This window comes from Oryza brachyantha, chromosome 2 (assembly GCF_000231095.2).
Source record: "Oryza brachyantha chromosome 2, ObraRS2, whole genome shotgun sequence".
Classification (NCBI taxonomy): Eukaryota; Viridiplantae; Streptophyta; class Magnoliopsida; order Poales; family Poaceae; genus Oryza; species Oryza brachyantha.
The window spans coordinates 9,224,055-9,244,086 of NC_023164.2; the positions used below are offsets into that span (position 1 = coordinate 9,224,055).

General features: G+C 38.7%; 1 protein-coding gene across 1 annotated transcript; it reads left to right on the forward strand.

Annotated features, from left to right (window-relative positions):
* Positions 1–12,013: 12,013 nt before the first annotated feature.
* Positions 12,014–15,054, forward strand: LOC102704952 (ubiquinol oxidase 2, mitochondrial-like). The gene is made up of 4 exons (XM_006648516.3): positions 12,014–12,357; positions 12,706–12,834; positions 14,036–14,524; positions 14,642–15,054. Exons 1-4 carry the CDS (start codon positions 12,085–12,087, stop codon positions 14,699–14,701), a joined length of 951 nt encoding a protein of 316 aa, XP_006648579.1. The 5' UTR covers positions 12,014–12,084; the 3' UTR covers positions 14,702–15,054.
* The last annotated feature ends 4,978 nt before the right edge of the window (positions 15,055–20,032 follow it).

The following is a 20,032-nucleotide window of genomic DNA, read 5'->3' on the forward strand; positions in this document are numbered from 1 at the left end:
CGCCCTTCACGCGCCGCGCCGACGTCGCGCCGCTGCTCCGCAACCTCCCTCCCCGCACCATTGCTCGCACGCGCGGTGAGCCGCTGCCTCTTCGGCTAGCTGAGAGGAAGAAAAGGAGAAAGAGAAAGAGAGAAGAAAAAGAAAGAGAGAGAAAGAGAAAGAGAGAGAGGGAGAGAGGAGAGTAAAGAAGAGACTGACTTGTGGGGCCCTAATGTCATACACTTAAAATAGACAGGATGAATGGAGAGGCTGTTGGAGTAAAAAACGAATTTGACTTGTCAAATAAAATGGGGAGTGGCTAAATAGACATTTGAAGAGTGCAATTTGGGCTGTCTGTTGGAGATGCTCTAACTTATAGTGTTTGGACTTTAACTAAATATAAAAATCCTAAAGAAACTCTAAGCTAACTTCTAATTATTTGACACGGACTCACAACCAACACCGAATCTATCCCCAAACTTTTAAGCCCAATCGGACTCCAACTCACGTCCGATTCGGACTCCATCGGCTGCATCCATGCTGCGTCCAACCTTCTCTCTCCAGCCGACTCGCCCTTTCTTGCCCGATTCGGTCTTTAGCCATGTTTCAATCCATAACGGCAATTTGCTAAAATCTTGCGTTAACACCTGTGGGGTCCACCCGCCAGCTGGCCGTCCTCTCTCCCCTTCGGGCCCACTTGCCAGCCGACAACCCCCCTCTCTACTCTCTCTCCCGAGGGCCCACTTGTCACCCTCTCACCCCTCTCCCCTCTTCACCAATAGGTCGACCCCACCTGTCAGCGCCACCTCACTCCTTGTTGAGGTCAGCGGCCTCCTTTAGTTGCATAATTAATTCAATAAGATTTTTTTTGTTTAGTTTAAAAATAGCAGCTAACTTCTAAAATGCATAACTAATTCATCCGGTCTCTGTTTTAGTCCATTCGAATTTCATTAAATTCAGAAAAATGCCTAGAATCCATTAAAATATAATCTTGTGTTGTTTCAGTAGAGTTTGTGTATGTTTTATTTATTTTTATGCTTTGTCGCTCTGATTCAGAGCCTGTTGACGCACCGATTTTCTTCAAAATCGTCGCCGAGGTATCTCAGGGAACAGAGCAAGGCAAGTGGCACTTATTTATTTAGTTAAACTTGCATTGCTTTATTTATTGTATCTATTTTCCGAGTAACTGATTATTATTTCGTTGTTTATCCATCTTTATTTATGTTATACTGGGGGTAAATTTGAGTAGAGTTAGGTCTAGGTTATGCTTGGCTTTGCTTAGAACAAGTAGCACATAGGATCACACAATAATCAATGCTAGTTATGAATAGTTGTTGATGATGATTTAATATCTGGTCAGGGTTAATGCCAACTAAAATATTGCTAGTGGTGGGCTGTGGGTGCATAGTTTTGAGAGTCGTGCTCATGGCAATTAAGGACCGGTTCGCATGGAACTCTGTAAGTTATTTTAGTGCTAACCACAAGCTAGTATGGGCAACGGTGGGATTTGAAGTGTAATTGTGAACTATTCAACATACTCAGACTAGGGTGAGCGTGATGGAGTATGGATGGACTCTGTGACGGTATATGCTGCTTTCGAAATTGCCTAGGCACAAGAGGGGGCTGCTTGACTTGGTTTAAAGGAGGGAGCGAATCCTGCGGTGTGGTGCGATTGAATAGGGAGGGTTATGTGACAGGTCCTATCACAGGTTCCTATCCGGTGTGTCATGGTGGTACGTCGGCGCACGTTCAAGTGTAATGGAACTATGTCTTGTGGGTACAGTAGTACACATCTGATTAGAGTAAACCTATTCGAATAGTCGTGCCCACGGTTAAGGGCGAACTGTCAGATTCGCTGTGATTAGTCGAACCAATAACAACCTGATTAATCTGGAACTAGTTTGGGACTACCGTAATGTGGTGTAACGTTGGACAGAGATGTTGGTACTTTACAAGTATTTATTTATTTATACTATTTTATTTCAATCTCTGTTATTTATTAAATGCTGCTTTATGCAAATAACCCTAGCATATCCTTATGATCCGATGCACAATTTATTATTCATGTTCCACGCTACTTGTTGAGTACCGTGGTTTATACTCAGCCTTGCATAATTTCTCCTTCAGATGTAGAGAATGAATCGGATAAAGGTGAGTCTCAGGAGTAAGCTGTCAGTCATCAAGATGTTGCCTGTGGACTGGAGTCGTTCCACGCTGGAGCTAGTCTACATTATCTTTTTCGCTACACTTCGTTAGATTATTTATTCATTTTCAGTTATTTCTAAGAACCATGATTATGTAATCAACATTGTCTATTTATGTATCCTAGCTAGTTTTAGATATATGTTTTTAATACATATTTAAGTTTAAAAATTCGTGTGAGAAATTTCTGGACGTGATAACTTCCAGGCCTAGGTGTGCAACATCGATTTTTGACGTCAGCAGTCGTCCATTATGGTTGGTACTTCCATCAGGTAAGGCATGGCCGAACACAAGTGGTATTTTTTTTGTTTTTTAGCCAAATTTTTGTTTTCAACGTTGCTCTTGCATTTAAACTTATTTGTTTTCATCTATTTCTTTCACCAAACATCACTACGAATCAATCTTTGCTATATATATTTTTCGTTTCAAATTTTCTCAAACTTCTTGAATTCGGCCTAAATTTATATGCTCATACCGTGACTTACCGCGACTTACCATTACCGTAGCTCGGTGGAGCGCGCGGTTACCGGCGTGGTTACCGTCGCCGCGGTAACCGCGGTTTTTGTCAACCCTGTCTGTGAACGACGCTAGCCGAGTAATCTGCACTGGGCTGTCATGCTAATTCACTGCATGTGTTGTCTGGGTTTAATTAAGGGCTTCCGTTGGTCACAATTTCATGACGTTGGTATTTGGGAATACTGATTAACTTGCAGAAAGATTTTGAGACCAAACTACATAACACAAACTTCGATTGATCGAACTTATTAAATTACTTCTCAAGTCACGAAGCGTGAGAAAAAAGCATTAAGTGAGACCGAGAGCTTACGCCCACAGATTACTCTGTTATTGCTAAGTCAACAAAGTAGTGCCCGAGATAGAATTGGTCTAGTTTGTCCATTTCTCATCACGAAATACCTTATTTATAGGGCAATTGTGTGTACATAAAATGGTGTACGTGCTCTAGGTAAAAAGGAAGACTGTTTGACAAGAATGAGAAGACATAAGGTACATAACAAGATTGCGTTACGAAGGAATTAAGTGTGCATATATACATACAGCCTATATTAAAACATAGTACATACTCTATCCGTTACCCATTACTTCTTTTATTTTTTTATATGACGCCGTTGACTTTCATGTACAGGTACGTTTAACCATTCGTCTTACTAAAAATATATAATTATGAATTATTTTTTATAATATAATTTATTATTATAGGAATTTTAAGTGTCATTTATAATTTGCATATTAAGATAAAAAAATTTGAATAAGATGAATGGCCAAACATAGATTTAATAGTCAAAGGCATCGTATTAAAAAGAATGAAGGGAGTATAAGTTATTTTAGGTTTGTTTTAAATTAAACATCTTAAATTTTAAACTTATAAAAATATATTAATGTTTACAACACGGATTTAGTTTCATTAAATCCACAATTGAATATATTTTATAGTTATTTTTCTCATGATAAAAATACTACTATATTTTTTTATAAATTTGATCAAATTTAAAAATGTTTAACCTAAGATAAACTAAAACAACTTATAATATAAAAAATATAGTTATACACAAGTAGGTTGTGAAAACAAACCAATTCAAAGGGGCGAAGCTAGAGTGGTGGCCACATCAACCACATTGACCTCAACGCCAATGGTTATTCATGTATGTATATACCGCTGTAACACCAGCCTAGCTATGCTCCTACATTGACTATATTTATATATTTTTCAATGAAACATTTGCTATATACTGTATAAAACTAGGTTGACTGTCGTCCTTGGGAACCAAGCATATGCCATGTGCATGCATGGTGCTCTGCATATCCATATCTTGACCTAGAGAAAAGCAGTTAGCTAGCTAGCTAGAGAAATCAGTGTCTTCCTTGAACCTACGTTTACGTGTCTGACCGAGAAGAGAAGGAATTTGTCCGACACGTACATGCATATATAAAAAAAGCTCAGTGGAGGGGCATGGCGTGTGCAAACCACGCGAAGAATGCGAGATACGCTGAACCTGTCGCATGCAGATGCAGCGAATTAAGCTAGCGCCGTTTCACCCGAAAAGGCTAACGACTGAACGTTCGTTTACCCGATTAGTCCACTTGTATATATATTTATACGTATATAAGTTTTAATATATATATATATATATCAAAACTAATATATGCACCCACATAAAATATTCTATGTCTCCTTCCTTCACAAGGCCCAAACCTACATTCCACCTCATTCCAACAGCCCAAAAGTTCTCTCCTGACCTAGTCAAATCTTTTTTTCCGCCGGTCAAACCTATCCTTTGACCTTTCTCCCCACCCCACCTCATCTTTGTCTAATCTTGTTTATCTGAAAAGAGCAATAACATGAAAGCAAAATACAGTAACATGCCTTATAAAATGCAGTAACAATACCACTACGGATCTATTTTTTAAATTACAATTTTTTAACCACTGTAGTGAAAATGATTTTAAAAAATAATATAAGACACATGAGATATTGCTCTCTAAAGATTAAGAATAAAACATTTTAGCTCTCCCACATGTATTAGTTGTATTATAGCAATAGTATGGAGTCACATCTCGTGTTACTACACTTTGATCATAATGTTACTATACTTGTATCATGACTTTACTGCAATTGTACCATAACAACGCACATGTTACTCCACTTATATCATAATTATGCAGTAACAATACACATATTTTATTTTTATAGTAACACGACGTTATAACGTTACTGCAGCTATTGTCATAACATTAGTGTATACTAATACAAATCCTATAGATATTTGTTAAGATTTCAAACTTTCAACATCTTTATCTCTCACCTCATATATTATTTTTTAAAAACGTTTGTACCACATTGTTAGAAAAAAGTACTTTAAAAAATTAGATCCCTCGTGGTTATATTTCGACGTTATTACTGCAAATTAGTTGTCGTGTTACTGTATTTTTGCCTTCGTGTTCATTTATGTGAGGCGAGAGCTGTGCGTAGATATATGAGGGGAAGCCCATAAAGGAGTTGACCCACGGGGTTAACCCTTTGACCAACCTTTAAATGAGGTGGGGGTGGTTTTTGGGTCCTGAGAGCAGTGTGCGAGGTGGGATGGGCCTTGGAAGGTCTTGGAAGTGAGAGGTGTGTAGAATAGCTTATACTAAAGGGTGCATGTATTAGTTTATATATATATATATATATATATATATATATATATATATAAGGAGCCTATGTCCTACTACCAGGTGTAGCTACTCCTTTCACGTCTAAGGTGCAGAAACACCTCTATACATATTTCTTCTCTCTTTCAACAGAAAGTACAAACTCTATACATATAGTTGTATCATTCACATGAGATTTAATAGTGTCTTTACTTTTTGTTGGGTGGGAGCAGAAATAGTTATGAAAATGTTTTTCATTATGAACGTGCAGTGAGTAGCTACACCTGATAGTAGAATCTAATTTTCATATATATATATATGTATATGTATGTATATATGTGTATATATGTATATATTATATATACATACATGTGTATATATATATTTACATGTATAAATAGATGATAGATATTGCTTAAGTAGTTGAGTGTATGTTCTATAATGTGAGGTGGCACGGTGGGGAGCCATCTCTCGGGTAGGTCGAGCACTGCTCGAGTTTCGTCACACCTTTATTTTCGTTGTATTTATGTTATAATATGTGTTAAAAATTATACATCATAGCATACATACCTAATTGCTCGGGTTACGGGATATCACTGGCTACACCACTGTAAGGACGATGTTTTTATATAAATATTTTTTCTTAGTATTTATATATAAAAATTTGTTTCTGTGTAAAATTTTCGTAAAACGATATATGATTTCACACAAATTATAAAAATTTGATATATAATATATCTCTATTTCATAACTAAAACTTTATAACTTCGATAGATAGAAATTGGTAGAGTAGATCTGATTGCCCGGACTAACGGACGGACGAATGCTTGGCCGTTAACAATTAACCCACCCCATTCCACTCCACCCGGGCAGATATATACGCACGCGTAGTGTGAACGCGAGGCTTCGAATGCGTGATCCCATTTCCTTTGTTGGCACGAGACCGCCAGGGGGATCGGAGGGGCAGGAGATTAGAATAGGGATTGCTTGGAATCTTCTCGTCTGGTACGCCGGCGCGGTGCTCCATCGTTCCGCTTCGGAATCGTCATCGCCGACGTCACTGCACTGTCTACGCTAGGTCAGCGAAGTCTGGCCTGTTTTGATGGGTTAAACTGTTTAGCCCTATCTTACATCGAATTTACATCGAATATTTAGACACCTACTATAAATATTAAACGTAGACTAATTATAAAACTAATTATAGAAATAAGAGCTAATTCACGTAACAATTTTTTAAGCCTAATTAATTCATAATTAGAGCATGTTTACTGTAGCATCACATAGGCTAATTATGGATTAATTAGGCTTAATAGATTCATCTCGCGAATTAGTCCAAGATTATGGATGAGTTTTATTATTAATCTATGTTTACTATTTATTATAATAAGTGTCTAAACATCCGATAAGCCCCTTGTCCCAGACACCCCCTATATATGTGAGGCTCCATCGTTTCACAGTTGCAACTGCTTATAAACCAAAATTTAAATTTTACAACTTAATTTTGAACTTAATTTTTTGGTTTTTTCACCATAGTTTGTTTTACAAATTTCGTTTTTGAGTCGCTATGGATACGTATATAAAAGTTTTAATTGCAAATTATTTTTTATTTAAAAAACACGTTTTCGCTTATTACTCCAAAAAAACGAAACTATGGAAGCCGTGGGTTCGTAGTTAGGAAGATCGACGTGTATATTTGTACTAGTGTCGTGATCTCGATTTTTTATATATAGCGCACTTGCAGTTATTTTTAGGTAATTTAGTACATATTAATGATATATTAAAAGATTCTATTTTAGTATTGTCAATTTTATAATTAATTATATTTTTCATTCTCAGCATCTCATTGAATTTAGTATTAGAATAATTGAAACCGTAAGAGTGAGTACGGGAATGCTTATATTATAGTAAAAACTTTTTTGAATGTCACAAATACTTATATTTGAAGTGGAGGGAGTACTACTCGGTTAGTTAAGCGTTACTGCTAAATTTAGTTATTTGTGCGGTTGAGATTGTTTTACTGCCGAAGAATGAAAGATATCATATGTGATTTTATGATAACTATTTAATTACGTAAACGATAATTTTAACTACTAAAATGAGATTTTATAAACGTAAGATGATAAACCTATATATAAATTATTTTATAAAAAATACACCGTTTATCAGATCGAGAAGCGTGCGTATAAAAGCGGAGGGAAAAAAATCTGAGAATAGTTTGTGTAAAAGATGCAACCTTGACCGCTAATTCTAATCTCATCTTGAAAATGTATATATGTACATGTATGTGTGTATATATATATATAGCTTGGTGATAAATTTAACGCCAAATCTTATTTTAATTTGCACTACACAGACTTAAAATATAGTTTTATGTAGCCATATATGCATTGAATCTATAATTTTATAATTAATGTATTTTAAATATATGGTTTTAATTAGCCTAATTCTTTAATGGATTAGTAGGTTTGTGAATTTTTACTTTTAAGAAATAACCGAAGCTAGAGACGAGAAATGCATTAATTAATTATTAGTATTAGAAAAGGGAGTGATTAATATTTCTTTATTAGAAAGTTGAGATCAATGAACTCTTTTATAGAAACTTTTAGAAAACCATATCTATACTCCTATAAAAAGGAGTAATGCCACCACCACCTACACTCAAATTTCTTAATATTAAAAATCAGTCAATAGATATCTATATATAAATTTAAATTAAGGTGACTATTTCATATAAGAAAATTTGATAACATATTATAAAATCCGTAAATCTGTAGCCCAGTATGCGTACTTAACTAGTCGTTTAAATACGTGAAAAACTAAGAACAAAAGGCTAAGAATAAACCGAAAGAAGAATGTAAACCATAGTACTCGTATTTCTGTGTTAGCACTTAGCAGTACATCCCAGAGATCCAGCACAGCAGCGCAGAAGCCAGAAGGGCTCGTTGAAACAGAATCTTTTTGTGGACGTACGCTCCAAGTATTCCGACGCTATGCTTAGAATTGTCATCGCTGACGTCAGCATGCAGCATCCGCTTGCACAAGCTTATTTTGTGGACACACTTTATACGAGACGTTCTACAAACATTACATTGCATATTTGGACTAAATAAAATATTAAATATATATGAATAATAAAACTAATTATATAATTATGAAAAAATCATGAGACAAATCTTTTGAGTCTAATTAGTACATGATTAGATATAAGTGTTATAGTAATCAACATGTACTAATAACGAATTAATTATACTCAGGAAATTCGTCTCACGGTTTATAGGCGAAATCTGAAATTTATTTTATAATTAGAGTATGTTTAATACTTCAAATATGTAACCATACGCGTCGACGTGATCTCTTTCTCTAGAAAATTTTTGGATCTGAACGCAGCTTTATCCTCTTATACACACAACAATCACATCGAGACACATACATGTATATGCATAATTAATCACAGATATATACATTTCTATGCACGTGTAAATATAGTAATATGTACATGGATTGATACCGAAAAATAATTTGTGAATAAAACTTTTATATACATATTTAAGACTGAAAAATAATAAAGTATGATGAAAAAATCATAAAATCACTCTAAATTTAAAATTTTAAAGTTTAAAGTTTAAATTTTGTCCTATAGGCATAACCGAAACGAAAAGATAGGACGATACATCATCTATTATATATATTACAAATTATTTGGAAATCTAGAGGCCGGAACCATCAGGAAATGGCAAGCTTCCTCTTTTCCAACAAGGATTCGTGTTGGCAACTCATCATCTCGTTCATCAGGAATGCGACACACTGTTATTCCTATGGGCGTAATGTTTCTGACTGGAATAGAACAGTAATTCTTGACTTCTTGATAGTTGAAATACGAGAAATTCTATGATATAGACATGCATCGATCAATTAATTAAATCTACTTGCACACTTCCCCCATTTTATATTATATAAGTTGTTTTGGTTCCAATATACTACCTCCGTCCCTGAATATTTGACGCCGTTGACTTTTTTATAAACATTTGACTATTTATCTTATTCAATTTTTTTTGCCAAATACGTAAAGATACATGTATGCATAAAAGTATATTTAACCATAAATAAAATGATATAAAATAATTAATAGTTAAGTAAATGTATGTAGTTGGATTTCATCAAACATAGTTGAAGTTCATTCATGCCAAACTACTTCGAATTCAATTAAAACTTTCGTTGCAAACAAGTTCAAGTAAAACTTAGTTAAATTCCGAATTTGTCTTGTCAGATTATGCTCAACCCGAGATACATATTTCCCGAGATGTATAGAATTAAACTTGGTGACACCTAACGCGATTCTTTTTCTTCATGGGTTCTTTTCCCTCTTCAGCAGCACCCCTGTTCTCCCCTATTTTGGGCTGCACCTGTTGTTTGATCGGCTTTATTGAGAACTGAGAAGAGAAATAACCACCGTCTTTTCTCTCTCTAACCGAATCGTAACACAATATGCGTTGTTTCTTCCGTGATCATTTCTGGAACTTCTCTCAAACTCTATACTTTTCCCAATCAATCTAAGCACTAGCTAGAAAGGCTTTGTGAGGCCATCCTCAACCAGTGTCCTTTGACGTCCTGAAGGAAGTCGATATCAAGAAAAACATTGGCGACTAGATCGTGTTCAACCCAGCATATTAATTAGAAGAGAACATAGATCAAGCTAAAGAAAGGGAGAAGGAGAGATGGATGGCTTCATCGACATGTCCATTTTTTTTTTGATAAAAGAAGTTTTTATTGATCTTAGATGATTATACCAAGATGATACAATCACGAAGATCACTTCCAGCCTTGTATAACTAAGGTGCACATAACCAGAAATCAATAGGTGATCATGTTACAGATTGTAAATAAGAATATGCCATTATTCCCTGGAACAACGTCATGCACTTTGTATCAGAGTAAAGCCCCAGTCGCACGGTCTTTTTTTAGTTGGTGAGAAAATCTTACACATGTGCTGTCCTTACTCCTTACAAGGCTTTATTTGGTATAACTTTAACTCCTCAAATTTTGAGAAAATTAAGATCTTAGGATAAAAAAATTGGCTTAATCATCATGGATTTGCCGATGTTTTGTATATTTTGCAATAATGCCAGATTTTTTTGAAGTTTTCTAATGACAACTTTGTAATAACTTGTAGTCTTGCAATTAATGAAGATTCAAAATGGTGCAAAATCAATTGCTCTTGCTCCGACAATTAATGTCTTAAACAAAGTTTCATCCCACTATTTTACAACCTCAACTTGAACTTTTTTTTAAAAAAAAACTTCATCCCTTAAAATTGATTATAAACCATAACGGTTTATTGGAAAAAAGAATAATCTATGGATAAAATAATATATGTGCCATTAGCAATTTAAAGTAAATGCTAGAAAATTCCTTCAAAATAATTATAAAATTAACCTTTAAAATTTAAATTTTCGCAACGATTTATAAACCATAGGCATAAGAACAATTTTATAGTCCTTGAGTAGGTAGCAACATGTACCAAAATTTACATAGAAAAAAATAGTATCTTATTGTTCTCAATGACGGTAAAATTGCTCCAGGCATAAACAAATTTTTGCCCACATCCTTAAGAATAAAACTAAGATAGTGTTGGAGCGCTGCGCGAAACAGGTAATGGGGTCAATTCCCTGTGTGCTCCTGTAAGTTCCCCCAATCCCTTCTACTCCCCTGAGATTTCCTTGATCTCTTATATACCCCTGAGTTTTTATTTGGATCCCTTACATGCCCATTCCGTTAGTTGATCATTAGTTTGACCGTTATTTATTGTAGAAATGACTTTATCGTCCTTGGTATATTGCTAAAAGCTAGAAATGTTTGATTTCTAAATTATTTGGGTTGTGAATAATAATAAGAGATAAATTACTAAATATTTTTAAAAATAAAACATAATTTCGTTAACAATTAAAAAATATTTATTATAAACAAATCAAGCTCCCATCAAATTTGAAAATTACTGTTCAATGAATATGCAATGAAAAAAGATTCATTTTAAAAAAAGAAAGGGGATGTAATTATTTCATCAGAAACTATAGAAACATATTTAAAATTAATGTGTGGATTTAATCATATTTTTAAAATTTTATTTTTGAAAAATAAGTTTTATTTTTTAAGTTTGGCATTAGTTCATTATATCTTTTTTTTAGTATAAGTTACTTTTTGCATATAAAAATTCATCAAGAAGGTAGCAAATATGTATAAGAGGGGTAATATAGTCATTTGAAAAATATTTAACGGTCGACTAATGGACAACTAACGGAAATGGTATAGAGGAAATTAAAATAAAAACTCAAGGGTATATAAAGGATGAGGTAAAATTCATGTGTATAAAGGGGATTGAGTAAATTTCAAGGGGCATGTAAGGAATTTTCTCCCGGTAATGTGATCAATAGGATATCCTTCCATGTTCCAACAGCCAGTTAATTGCCAACTTGTCGTCACTTCAGTAAAGGTGCAACTTGCGCTACAGAGAGAAACAGACCCCCGGCCCATACGCACGCATCTCTCTCCAGCCCCAACCTGTATATAAACCCCTCCCATCTCTCTCCGAACATGCATACCAGCACAGTGGTAGAGAGAGAAACAACAGGCCACGAGATATCCTCCAAATTAAAGGGCTAGCTGGTGACCACAGTGCATGCGCTAGCTAATTAATCGCTCCACCATTTTTTTGGGGAGGGAAAGAAATTAAAGGGTTATCGCAGCTAAGCTAGATCGATGACCCTGGTGCAGCAGTCCGCGCGGCGGCTCTTCTCGCCGGCGTCGGTGGCCGGCGGCCGCTCTCCCGTTGCTGACCTGCCGAAGGCCCTGTCGTCGCTGTGGATGGCCGGCGCCGTGCCCCGACGGTTTGCTGGCACAGCGGCTGCGGGCGGTGTCGACGTGACGGCGAAGAAAGAGGAGCCGGAGAAGGAGGCGGCGAGCTACTGGGGCGTGGCGCCGACGAGGCTCGTCAAGGAGGACGGCACGGTGTGGAAGTGGTCCTGCTTCCGGGTAATTACGCGCAGCACGCCCGATTAATTTAATTTAATTAACTATACTTCAATTAGTTATAAACATATTTTTCTTTTTCGCTTATACTTATACTTACTTACATACTTACATATAGACAAATTTTTAATCTTTTTTATTTTTGATTTTTTTTATTGAAGTTTTTTTCCGCATCGGTTTTTAGTCAAAAATAGGTATATAAAATTTTTATTTACAAATTGTTTATTATTTATAAATATACCGTTTGGCGCAAACAATCTACGTCGTCTTTTTTTATATAAATCACCCAAATAATCCCCGTTAAACTTTGTTAATCAACGTAATTAAGCTCTCGCGTGTTGGCTTGGACAGCCGTGGGACACGTACGAAGCTGACGTGTCGATAGATCTGACGAAGCACCACGACCCGGTGACGCTGGGTGACAAAGTTGCCAGGTGGACGGTCAAGTCTTTGCGCTGGCCCGTTGACCTCTTCTTCCAGGTAATCCCCCTCCTCGTTTTTGGCCTGTTCCTCTGTCGGATTCCTCGTTTCTGTATCGTTTTTCTAAGGTAACGATGGATATACCATTGGCTAGGTTGTTAAATAATGTGACCATAATTTATATAAGTATTGAAAAGAATCAAATATCTCTTGCATACATTTTTTTTTTGAAGCCCCATCTCTTGCATACATACGTGTAAGTCTTTTACATATCAGCATATGCTTTGGATTTTTTTTATAATCAAAATTTGCTACAAGGCATCGAAAACGCGTAATTAGCTGGTGGACACCGTAAGATCACGAATTTGCTGCAGGGCACTACAAAAGTGTGGTAAAGGCTAGGGTTCGGGCGTGGTGCGACACCAAGACCAACTGGGTCCGGTTCGACTGGATCCAGTCAACATAACGGGTTGGCCGTCGAGGGCAATCTTGTCATTTTTAGAATTTTTGACTCCGAAAATAATAAAAAAAATGGCAGGAGTGTCCTATAGCTAATTACCACATTTTTATGGTGCCTTGCAGCAAATTCATGATCTTACGGTGTCCGCCGGCTAATTACGCGTTTTTCAATGCCCTGTAGCAAATTTTGTCTTTTTTATATTAGGATAGATTATTGATTTATTTGGCTGTGAATTTAATAAGATCATATTTAAATCGGTCAACCAAGATCTGGACCGTCCAGTGAGTTGAATTTAGCTGGACGAGTTCGGACACTAGGGCTGAGCAACTTCAATGGACTCTACACTGATATCCAAATATGGGCCAGATCCATAAACCTCAGCCTTCCATCTACGGACCATAATCACCATATGGACATGAAACAAAGTGTTGGGCTTTTTTTGAGAGAGAGAACTCAGTATGAGCACCTCCAAAGTCTGGTCGGTATATCCTAGTCATTAGAATCCTGAAAAATTCGCTTTAACTAGAAGTCAAGTGTTAGGCTTTTGTTCCATTTGATTTTGATATTTTGTACTAACACGCAGAAAGAACATGATTGACTGGCTGACAGGTAACATTGCCGTGTTTCATCATGGAATTAATTAACAAGCTCTACTTTCGTACATACTCGTTGAGACTGTAATTAAATGGAACGAACGACAACTCCAACGAGAATGTATTAGAGTTGATGACGAACTGGCAAATCTATCAGCAATTGGACCTGATCGATGGTTGAACCAATTTGGTAAAATTTGCAATGCAGAGGAGGTACGGGTGCCGGGCGATGATGCTGGAGACGGTGGCGGCGGTGCCGGGGATGGTGGCCGGCGCGGTGCTGCACCTCCGGTCGCTCCGGCGGATCGAGCACAGCGGCGGGTGGATCCGGGCGCTGCTGGAGGAGGCCGAGAACGAGCGGATGCACCTGATGACGTTCATGGAGGTGTCGCAGCCGCGGTGGTACGAGCGCGCGCTGGTGGTCGCCGTCCAGGGCGTCTTCCTCCACGCCTACCTCGCCGCCTACCTCCTCTCGCCGCGCTTCGCCCACCGCGTCGTCGGCTACCTCGAGGAGGAGGCCGTCCACTCCTACACCGAGTTCCTCCGCGACCTCGACGCCGGCAAGATCGACGACGTCCCGGCCCCCGCCATCGCCATCGACTACTGGCGCCTCCCCGCCGACGCCACGCTCAGGGACGTCGTCATGGTCGTCCGCGCCGACGAGGCCCACCACCGCGACGTCAACCACTACGCCTCCGTACGCACGCGCTCATGCATCACTGTCTCTTTTTTTTCCCCCAGCTTATTTGGGCGATTTCGAACAAAAAATTTCGTATTTTGAACAAATTTTGATTACGTGTGGATGCGTTTGCAGGACATACATTACCAGGGGCAGGCGCTGCGGGAGGTGGCCGCGCCGCTGGGCTACCACTGATCGATGGATTGAGAGCTTCGGAACGGACGGACACGATCGATCGATCGCCAAAGGATCAATAAATCCATTATCCATAGATATACGGAGCACATTATTTGGACGCACGCAATGGTCGTTGCAGTTTTCTCTTAACTTCTGTGTTTATTTCAGAAAATTTTACCCGTCTCGTGTGTTCGATCGGTATGGTTGTATATACCCGTGCCTTGTTAATTTACTGTGCTTTTGGTTTCAGTTAAGGGATGTGATCATGTGAAAATTGATTGGAACTGTGGACCAATTTCAGCTATACATATCTTGTCGCTGTTTACGTTAGCACTGGTGCGGTCCGGTCGTTTTTCAGAAATTTCTTTCTGCTTCTGCCGGTGGTGTTCTTGTCTAATTTATATATTTAGAAATTTGGATATATGGATTTTGTTATACAAATGATGTCTTACCTGGTATCCAAAACAACTGGATGATATATTTGCGTTCCTGAACCGGGACTATCTAATTTCCAGGTGACTGAAAATTCACAAATTTTCAATCAATCTGTTTTAAAGTACCGTTGGATAAGGTCCACATCATCTACCACTACTACAGTATCATGGATGACATATCCACGGCTATAAGGTTGCTCAGTATGTTGGTTTCATTTTCAATAAATATGGTGCTATATTAGTAAAACTGATAACATGACATGTGATTTATGACGAGAGAGTTAATTTCACCTAGATTAAACCGGTCGTGCACCGTTTCCAATACTTTGAAACCGATTGAAACTAGCATGGGAGCACAACCAGTTTCATTTCAACTTCTTTTCGCCCAATCCAACCATAATTCATGTGATAAATTAAATGCAAGTTTGTCTAAGAAACAAAAAAGATAATAAAACTGCACATTAGAAGTGATGGTTTCATAGCACTTGAGCTAATGTTGTATCTTAAAAATAACAAAATGAAACTTGCCATTGGGAATAGCCTAATGACATTGCCGTAAGGATTATGACATAGAATGAATACACACCAAGCAGGGCTTTTGCTGAAATCCATAACCAATGACGTGTTAGTGGATTTGTTTGTATTATTCGGCTTTGCATGGGCTTTTATAGGGTTGTGTTGGTTTTTCTTGGCCTGATGTGCTTCTATACATGCTTATGGGCTTTGCATTAACCTTTTCAGGATTTGTTTCGTTTCCTGGGCTTGTGTTGTAAGTACCTATGAGCTTTGATGGACTTTGCTACGTAGGCTTCATATTTTCTTGCATTTCTAATATACAAAAAAGAGCTTTTATAGGGTATTTTCCTATCTCAATACATGTTTTGAGTACATGTATTAGGTTTTGAATCAAACCACAAAGGGAAACTCCAACTTCCTCTTGTGACATAAATTCCCTTAGCAAGAGCACATGCATCCAGTAAATCATAAAGCAAAAATGGTAAAAAAAAAACCAAGAGAAAGATCGAATGGAAGAACTTGTGATACAAAGTTCTTGAAAACAGATTTATGAACTTGATAGCTGTCACGACCAGAAATTTCTCACACGAATTTCTGAACTTAATTGTGTATTAAAATCCCTGTCCATGACCAGCTAGGGTACACAAAAAATACAATGTTGATTACATAACCATCGTTCTTAGAAACAACTAAAAATAACATTTATTCTAACGAAAATACAGCGGAATGGGAACGTAGACTAACTCCAGCGGGTACGGCTCTAGTCCACAAGCGACACTTCGACGGCGGAACAGCTCACTCCTGATAGTCACCTCCATTGGACTCAACTTCTATCTTTGGAGGGGGGATTGAGCAAGGCTGAGTACAAACCACCATACTCAACAAGCAGCACGGAAAAGAGAGTAATAAATGATGCATAAGGATCCATAAGGACATGCTAGGGTTAGTTGCAATAAAGCAGCATTTAAATAAATAACAGAGATTAAACCGAATAAAAGTAATTAAGTAAATAAAACAATGAATAAATAACAGTTGTAAAATACCACAACACTGTCTAACGTTACACCACGTTGCGACAGGCCCAACCACTACTCAACGTTACTCCACGTTGCAGTAGTCCCAAGTGAAAGCCAGTTTGCCCAGGTCATTAAAGGTTCAACTAATCACAGTAAAGCTAGGAGTCCGCCCGTAACCGTGGGCACGGCTATTCAAATAGATTATACTCTGATCAGAGGTGTAGTACTGTACCCACGAGACACGACTCCACTGCACTTGAATGTGCGCCGACATACCAACATAGTACACCGGAAAGGAGACCGTGATAGGACCTGTTACATAACCCTCCCTATTTAATCGCACCGCACTTCAGGTTTCAACCTCCTCCTTTACACCAAGTCGGGCAGTCCCTTCTTGTGACTTGGTAGATCCGAAAGCAGCAGAGGCTTTCGCTACACCACAATTGCCCGTCCATACTCCATCACGCCTACCCTTGCCTTGGTACGTCAAATAGTTCGAAGCCATGTTTTAAATCCCACCTTACCCATTTTGGCACGTGGTTAGCACTAGATTACTTCTATGGTTTCCCGTAAACCGGTCCTTAATTGCCATGGGTGCGACTCTCAAAACCATGCACCCACAGCCCACCATTACCAATATTTTAGTTGGCATCAACCCGAACCGGGTAATAAATCATTATTAACAGCTATTCAGAACTAAACATGATTAATGAGTGATCCCATGAGCTACTTGTTCTAAGCATGGATAAGTATTAACCTAGGCCTAACTCTAATCAAGTTATTCATGGTATAGCACGAATAAAGTTGGATAAACAATGGCATAATAATAGTGTATCACCCGTAAAATAAATACAATAAATACTTTAATTAAAACAGTGCATATTTGAATAAACAAAGCGGGGGATTTGCAATAATAGGTTCAATATGATCAAAGATGAGTGCCACTTGCCTTGCTCTGGTCCTAGGGGAACTTCGGCGACGATCTCAAAATAAACCGGCGCTTCGGCGGGGTCCGAATCTAAGCGATAAAGCACAAAAATAAATAAAACAGGCACAAACTCTACTAAAATAGTAAAAGAAAGTATTTTTAATGGATTCTTGAGAATTTTATGAATTTAATGAAATTTGAATGGACTTAAACGGAGACCGGACGAATTAGTTATGAATTTTAGAAGTTTTCTGGGTTTTTTTAACTAAACAGAAAAGTCCTAAATCAATTATTGCGCAATTAAATGAGGTGATGACGTCGGCGAGGAGAGAAGAGGGGTGGCGCCGACAGGTGGGCTCGGGGTGTCGGTGAAAGGGGAGGAGGCAAAGGGACTGACAAGCGGGGCCCCGGGAGGAGGGAGAGAGGGGGAGGCTGGCTGGCCAGTGGGCTCGGCCGGCCAGTGAGAGGGAAATAGAGAGGGGGAGGGAGAGCGCGGCCGGCGGCGGTCGGCTTGGGCAACGCGGCGACGGCGGTGGCGGCGACCGAGGGGCGGTGGCGGTAGTGACGCTAGCGGACGGCGGCGGTGCCACGACGACGGCGACGCGGCGATGACGGCGCAGGAATCGACGGCGCAAGGGCGCAGCCGAGAGGGAGAGCGGCAGCAGACCAACACGACGGCAATGAGCGCGAGCGCACTCGGGCAGCGGCAAGGACGGTCGAGCGATGGCGTCGCGAAGGCGGCGGCAACGACGATGGTGGAGGGTGGTGGAGACGTCGAGCGATGCACACGGCCGGCGACGGCGCGCGGGTCGGCGGCGACGGTCGATGGGGAAAAAAGGAGGGCGAGAGAGCGGAGAGGCTCACCGGCGGCATGGAGGACGGCGGCGAGTCAGCGTCGAGCGGGAACAGCCGGTGACGCAGCTCCGAAGTCACGAACGATGACCGGCGACGAGATCAGCGACGACGGCTTCGGGTGAAGGGGAAAAAGGTGGCGGCGGCGCGTGGGGAGGCGGGATTTATAGGGGGAGATGGCACCGGCTAGGGCGGGCGGTCGTTGGAGACCGAGTCGGCCACGGCGATGAATCCGGCGATGGCGGCTCGGACTCGGCCGACGCGGGGAGGGAGATCGGACTTCGCAGGCGCGGTCGCTGGGCTGAGGTGGAGACGAGCGTTGGGCCGAGGCGGCCTGCTCGGCCGGGGAAGGAGGGAGGCGCGCGGCTCGCGAGTGGGGGGAGGGTGGGATGGGCCGGCTCAGCAGCGGACCGACCCGGGATGAAGGAAGGGAGAGGAAGGAGGAGAAAGGAGGAGGGGAAGAGAGAGATTGGGTTGCGGCCCAATCTAGAAAAAGAAAGGAAAAATGGGAAAAAAGAGAGCAAAAGAAGAAAAAGAAAAGGCTCCACTTTTGACGGATTTTAAATTAAATTTTTGAACAAAATTTTATATTCTTCAATTTAAGTTTAAATCCAGTTAATCGATTTGATTTAATTAAATTAGTTTCTTTAGAGGGATTTTTCCTAAGTTATTTAAGTTATTTATTGTTTACGAATTTCTTTTTATGAATTAGGATTAGGATAAAACTCCAGGTGTGACAATAGCTAGAAAGAAGGATTTTGGTCCTGTTTGGTTGGCTAGACGAATGATGTGCTTGAAAAAAAAATACATGTTTGATAAGCACAAAATGTTCTATCAAAACTTTACTGATGATGCTAGCTTAAGCATATATTGTTTGTTTGGTGACTCGAGCTTGAGAAAATTAAATTGAAATAAGATGGTTAAAATTACAAGATTATCATATATTTTCTTTTAATTAAACAACATCTCTTATGATAATATACTACATATGTAAGAAAAATTCTATTATTGACTCGTTCCTACCAATCAAGACTAAACAATAAAAAATACAGCACCTTTTGCATAAAAACTTTTAATAGCACCAAATTTTATTATTATTTAAAACTTCTAATAGGACAAATCAATCATCAAACTTAGCAAGGACAATTTGCTACATTTTCTCCTTCTCCGCGCGAGCGCGCGCGAACACTCTCAATGCCAGCCCACTCCGGCCCACTCGTGCTATTCCGGCCCACGAAGCCACTCAGCCCACTCCAAAAACAAACATGGCCCATCAATGTGTAAAATATTTTTTTTACTTTATACGTATAAAGTTTACATGTATAAATTTATATGTACAAATATTTTTATATATTTAAGTTTATATATATATATTACTTTTGTATATGTAATTTTAATATGTACGTGTATATATATAAAGTTTGCATGTAAAAACTTTATGTGTATAAAGTTTGCGTGTATAAAATTTACATGTATAAATACATGTTATATATATATAAGTATAAAGTTTACATGTATAAATTTATATGTATAAATATTTTTATATATTTAAGTTTATATATATATATTACTTTTGTATATGTAATTTTAATATGTACGTATA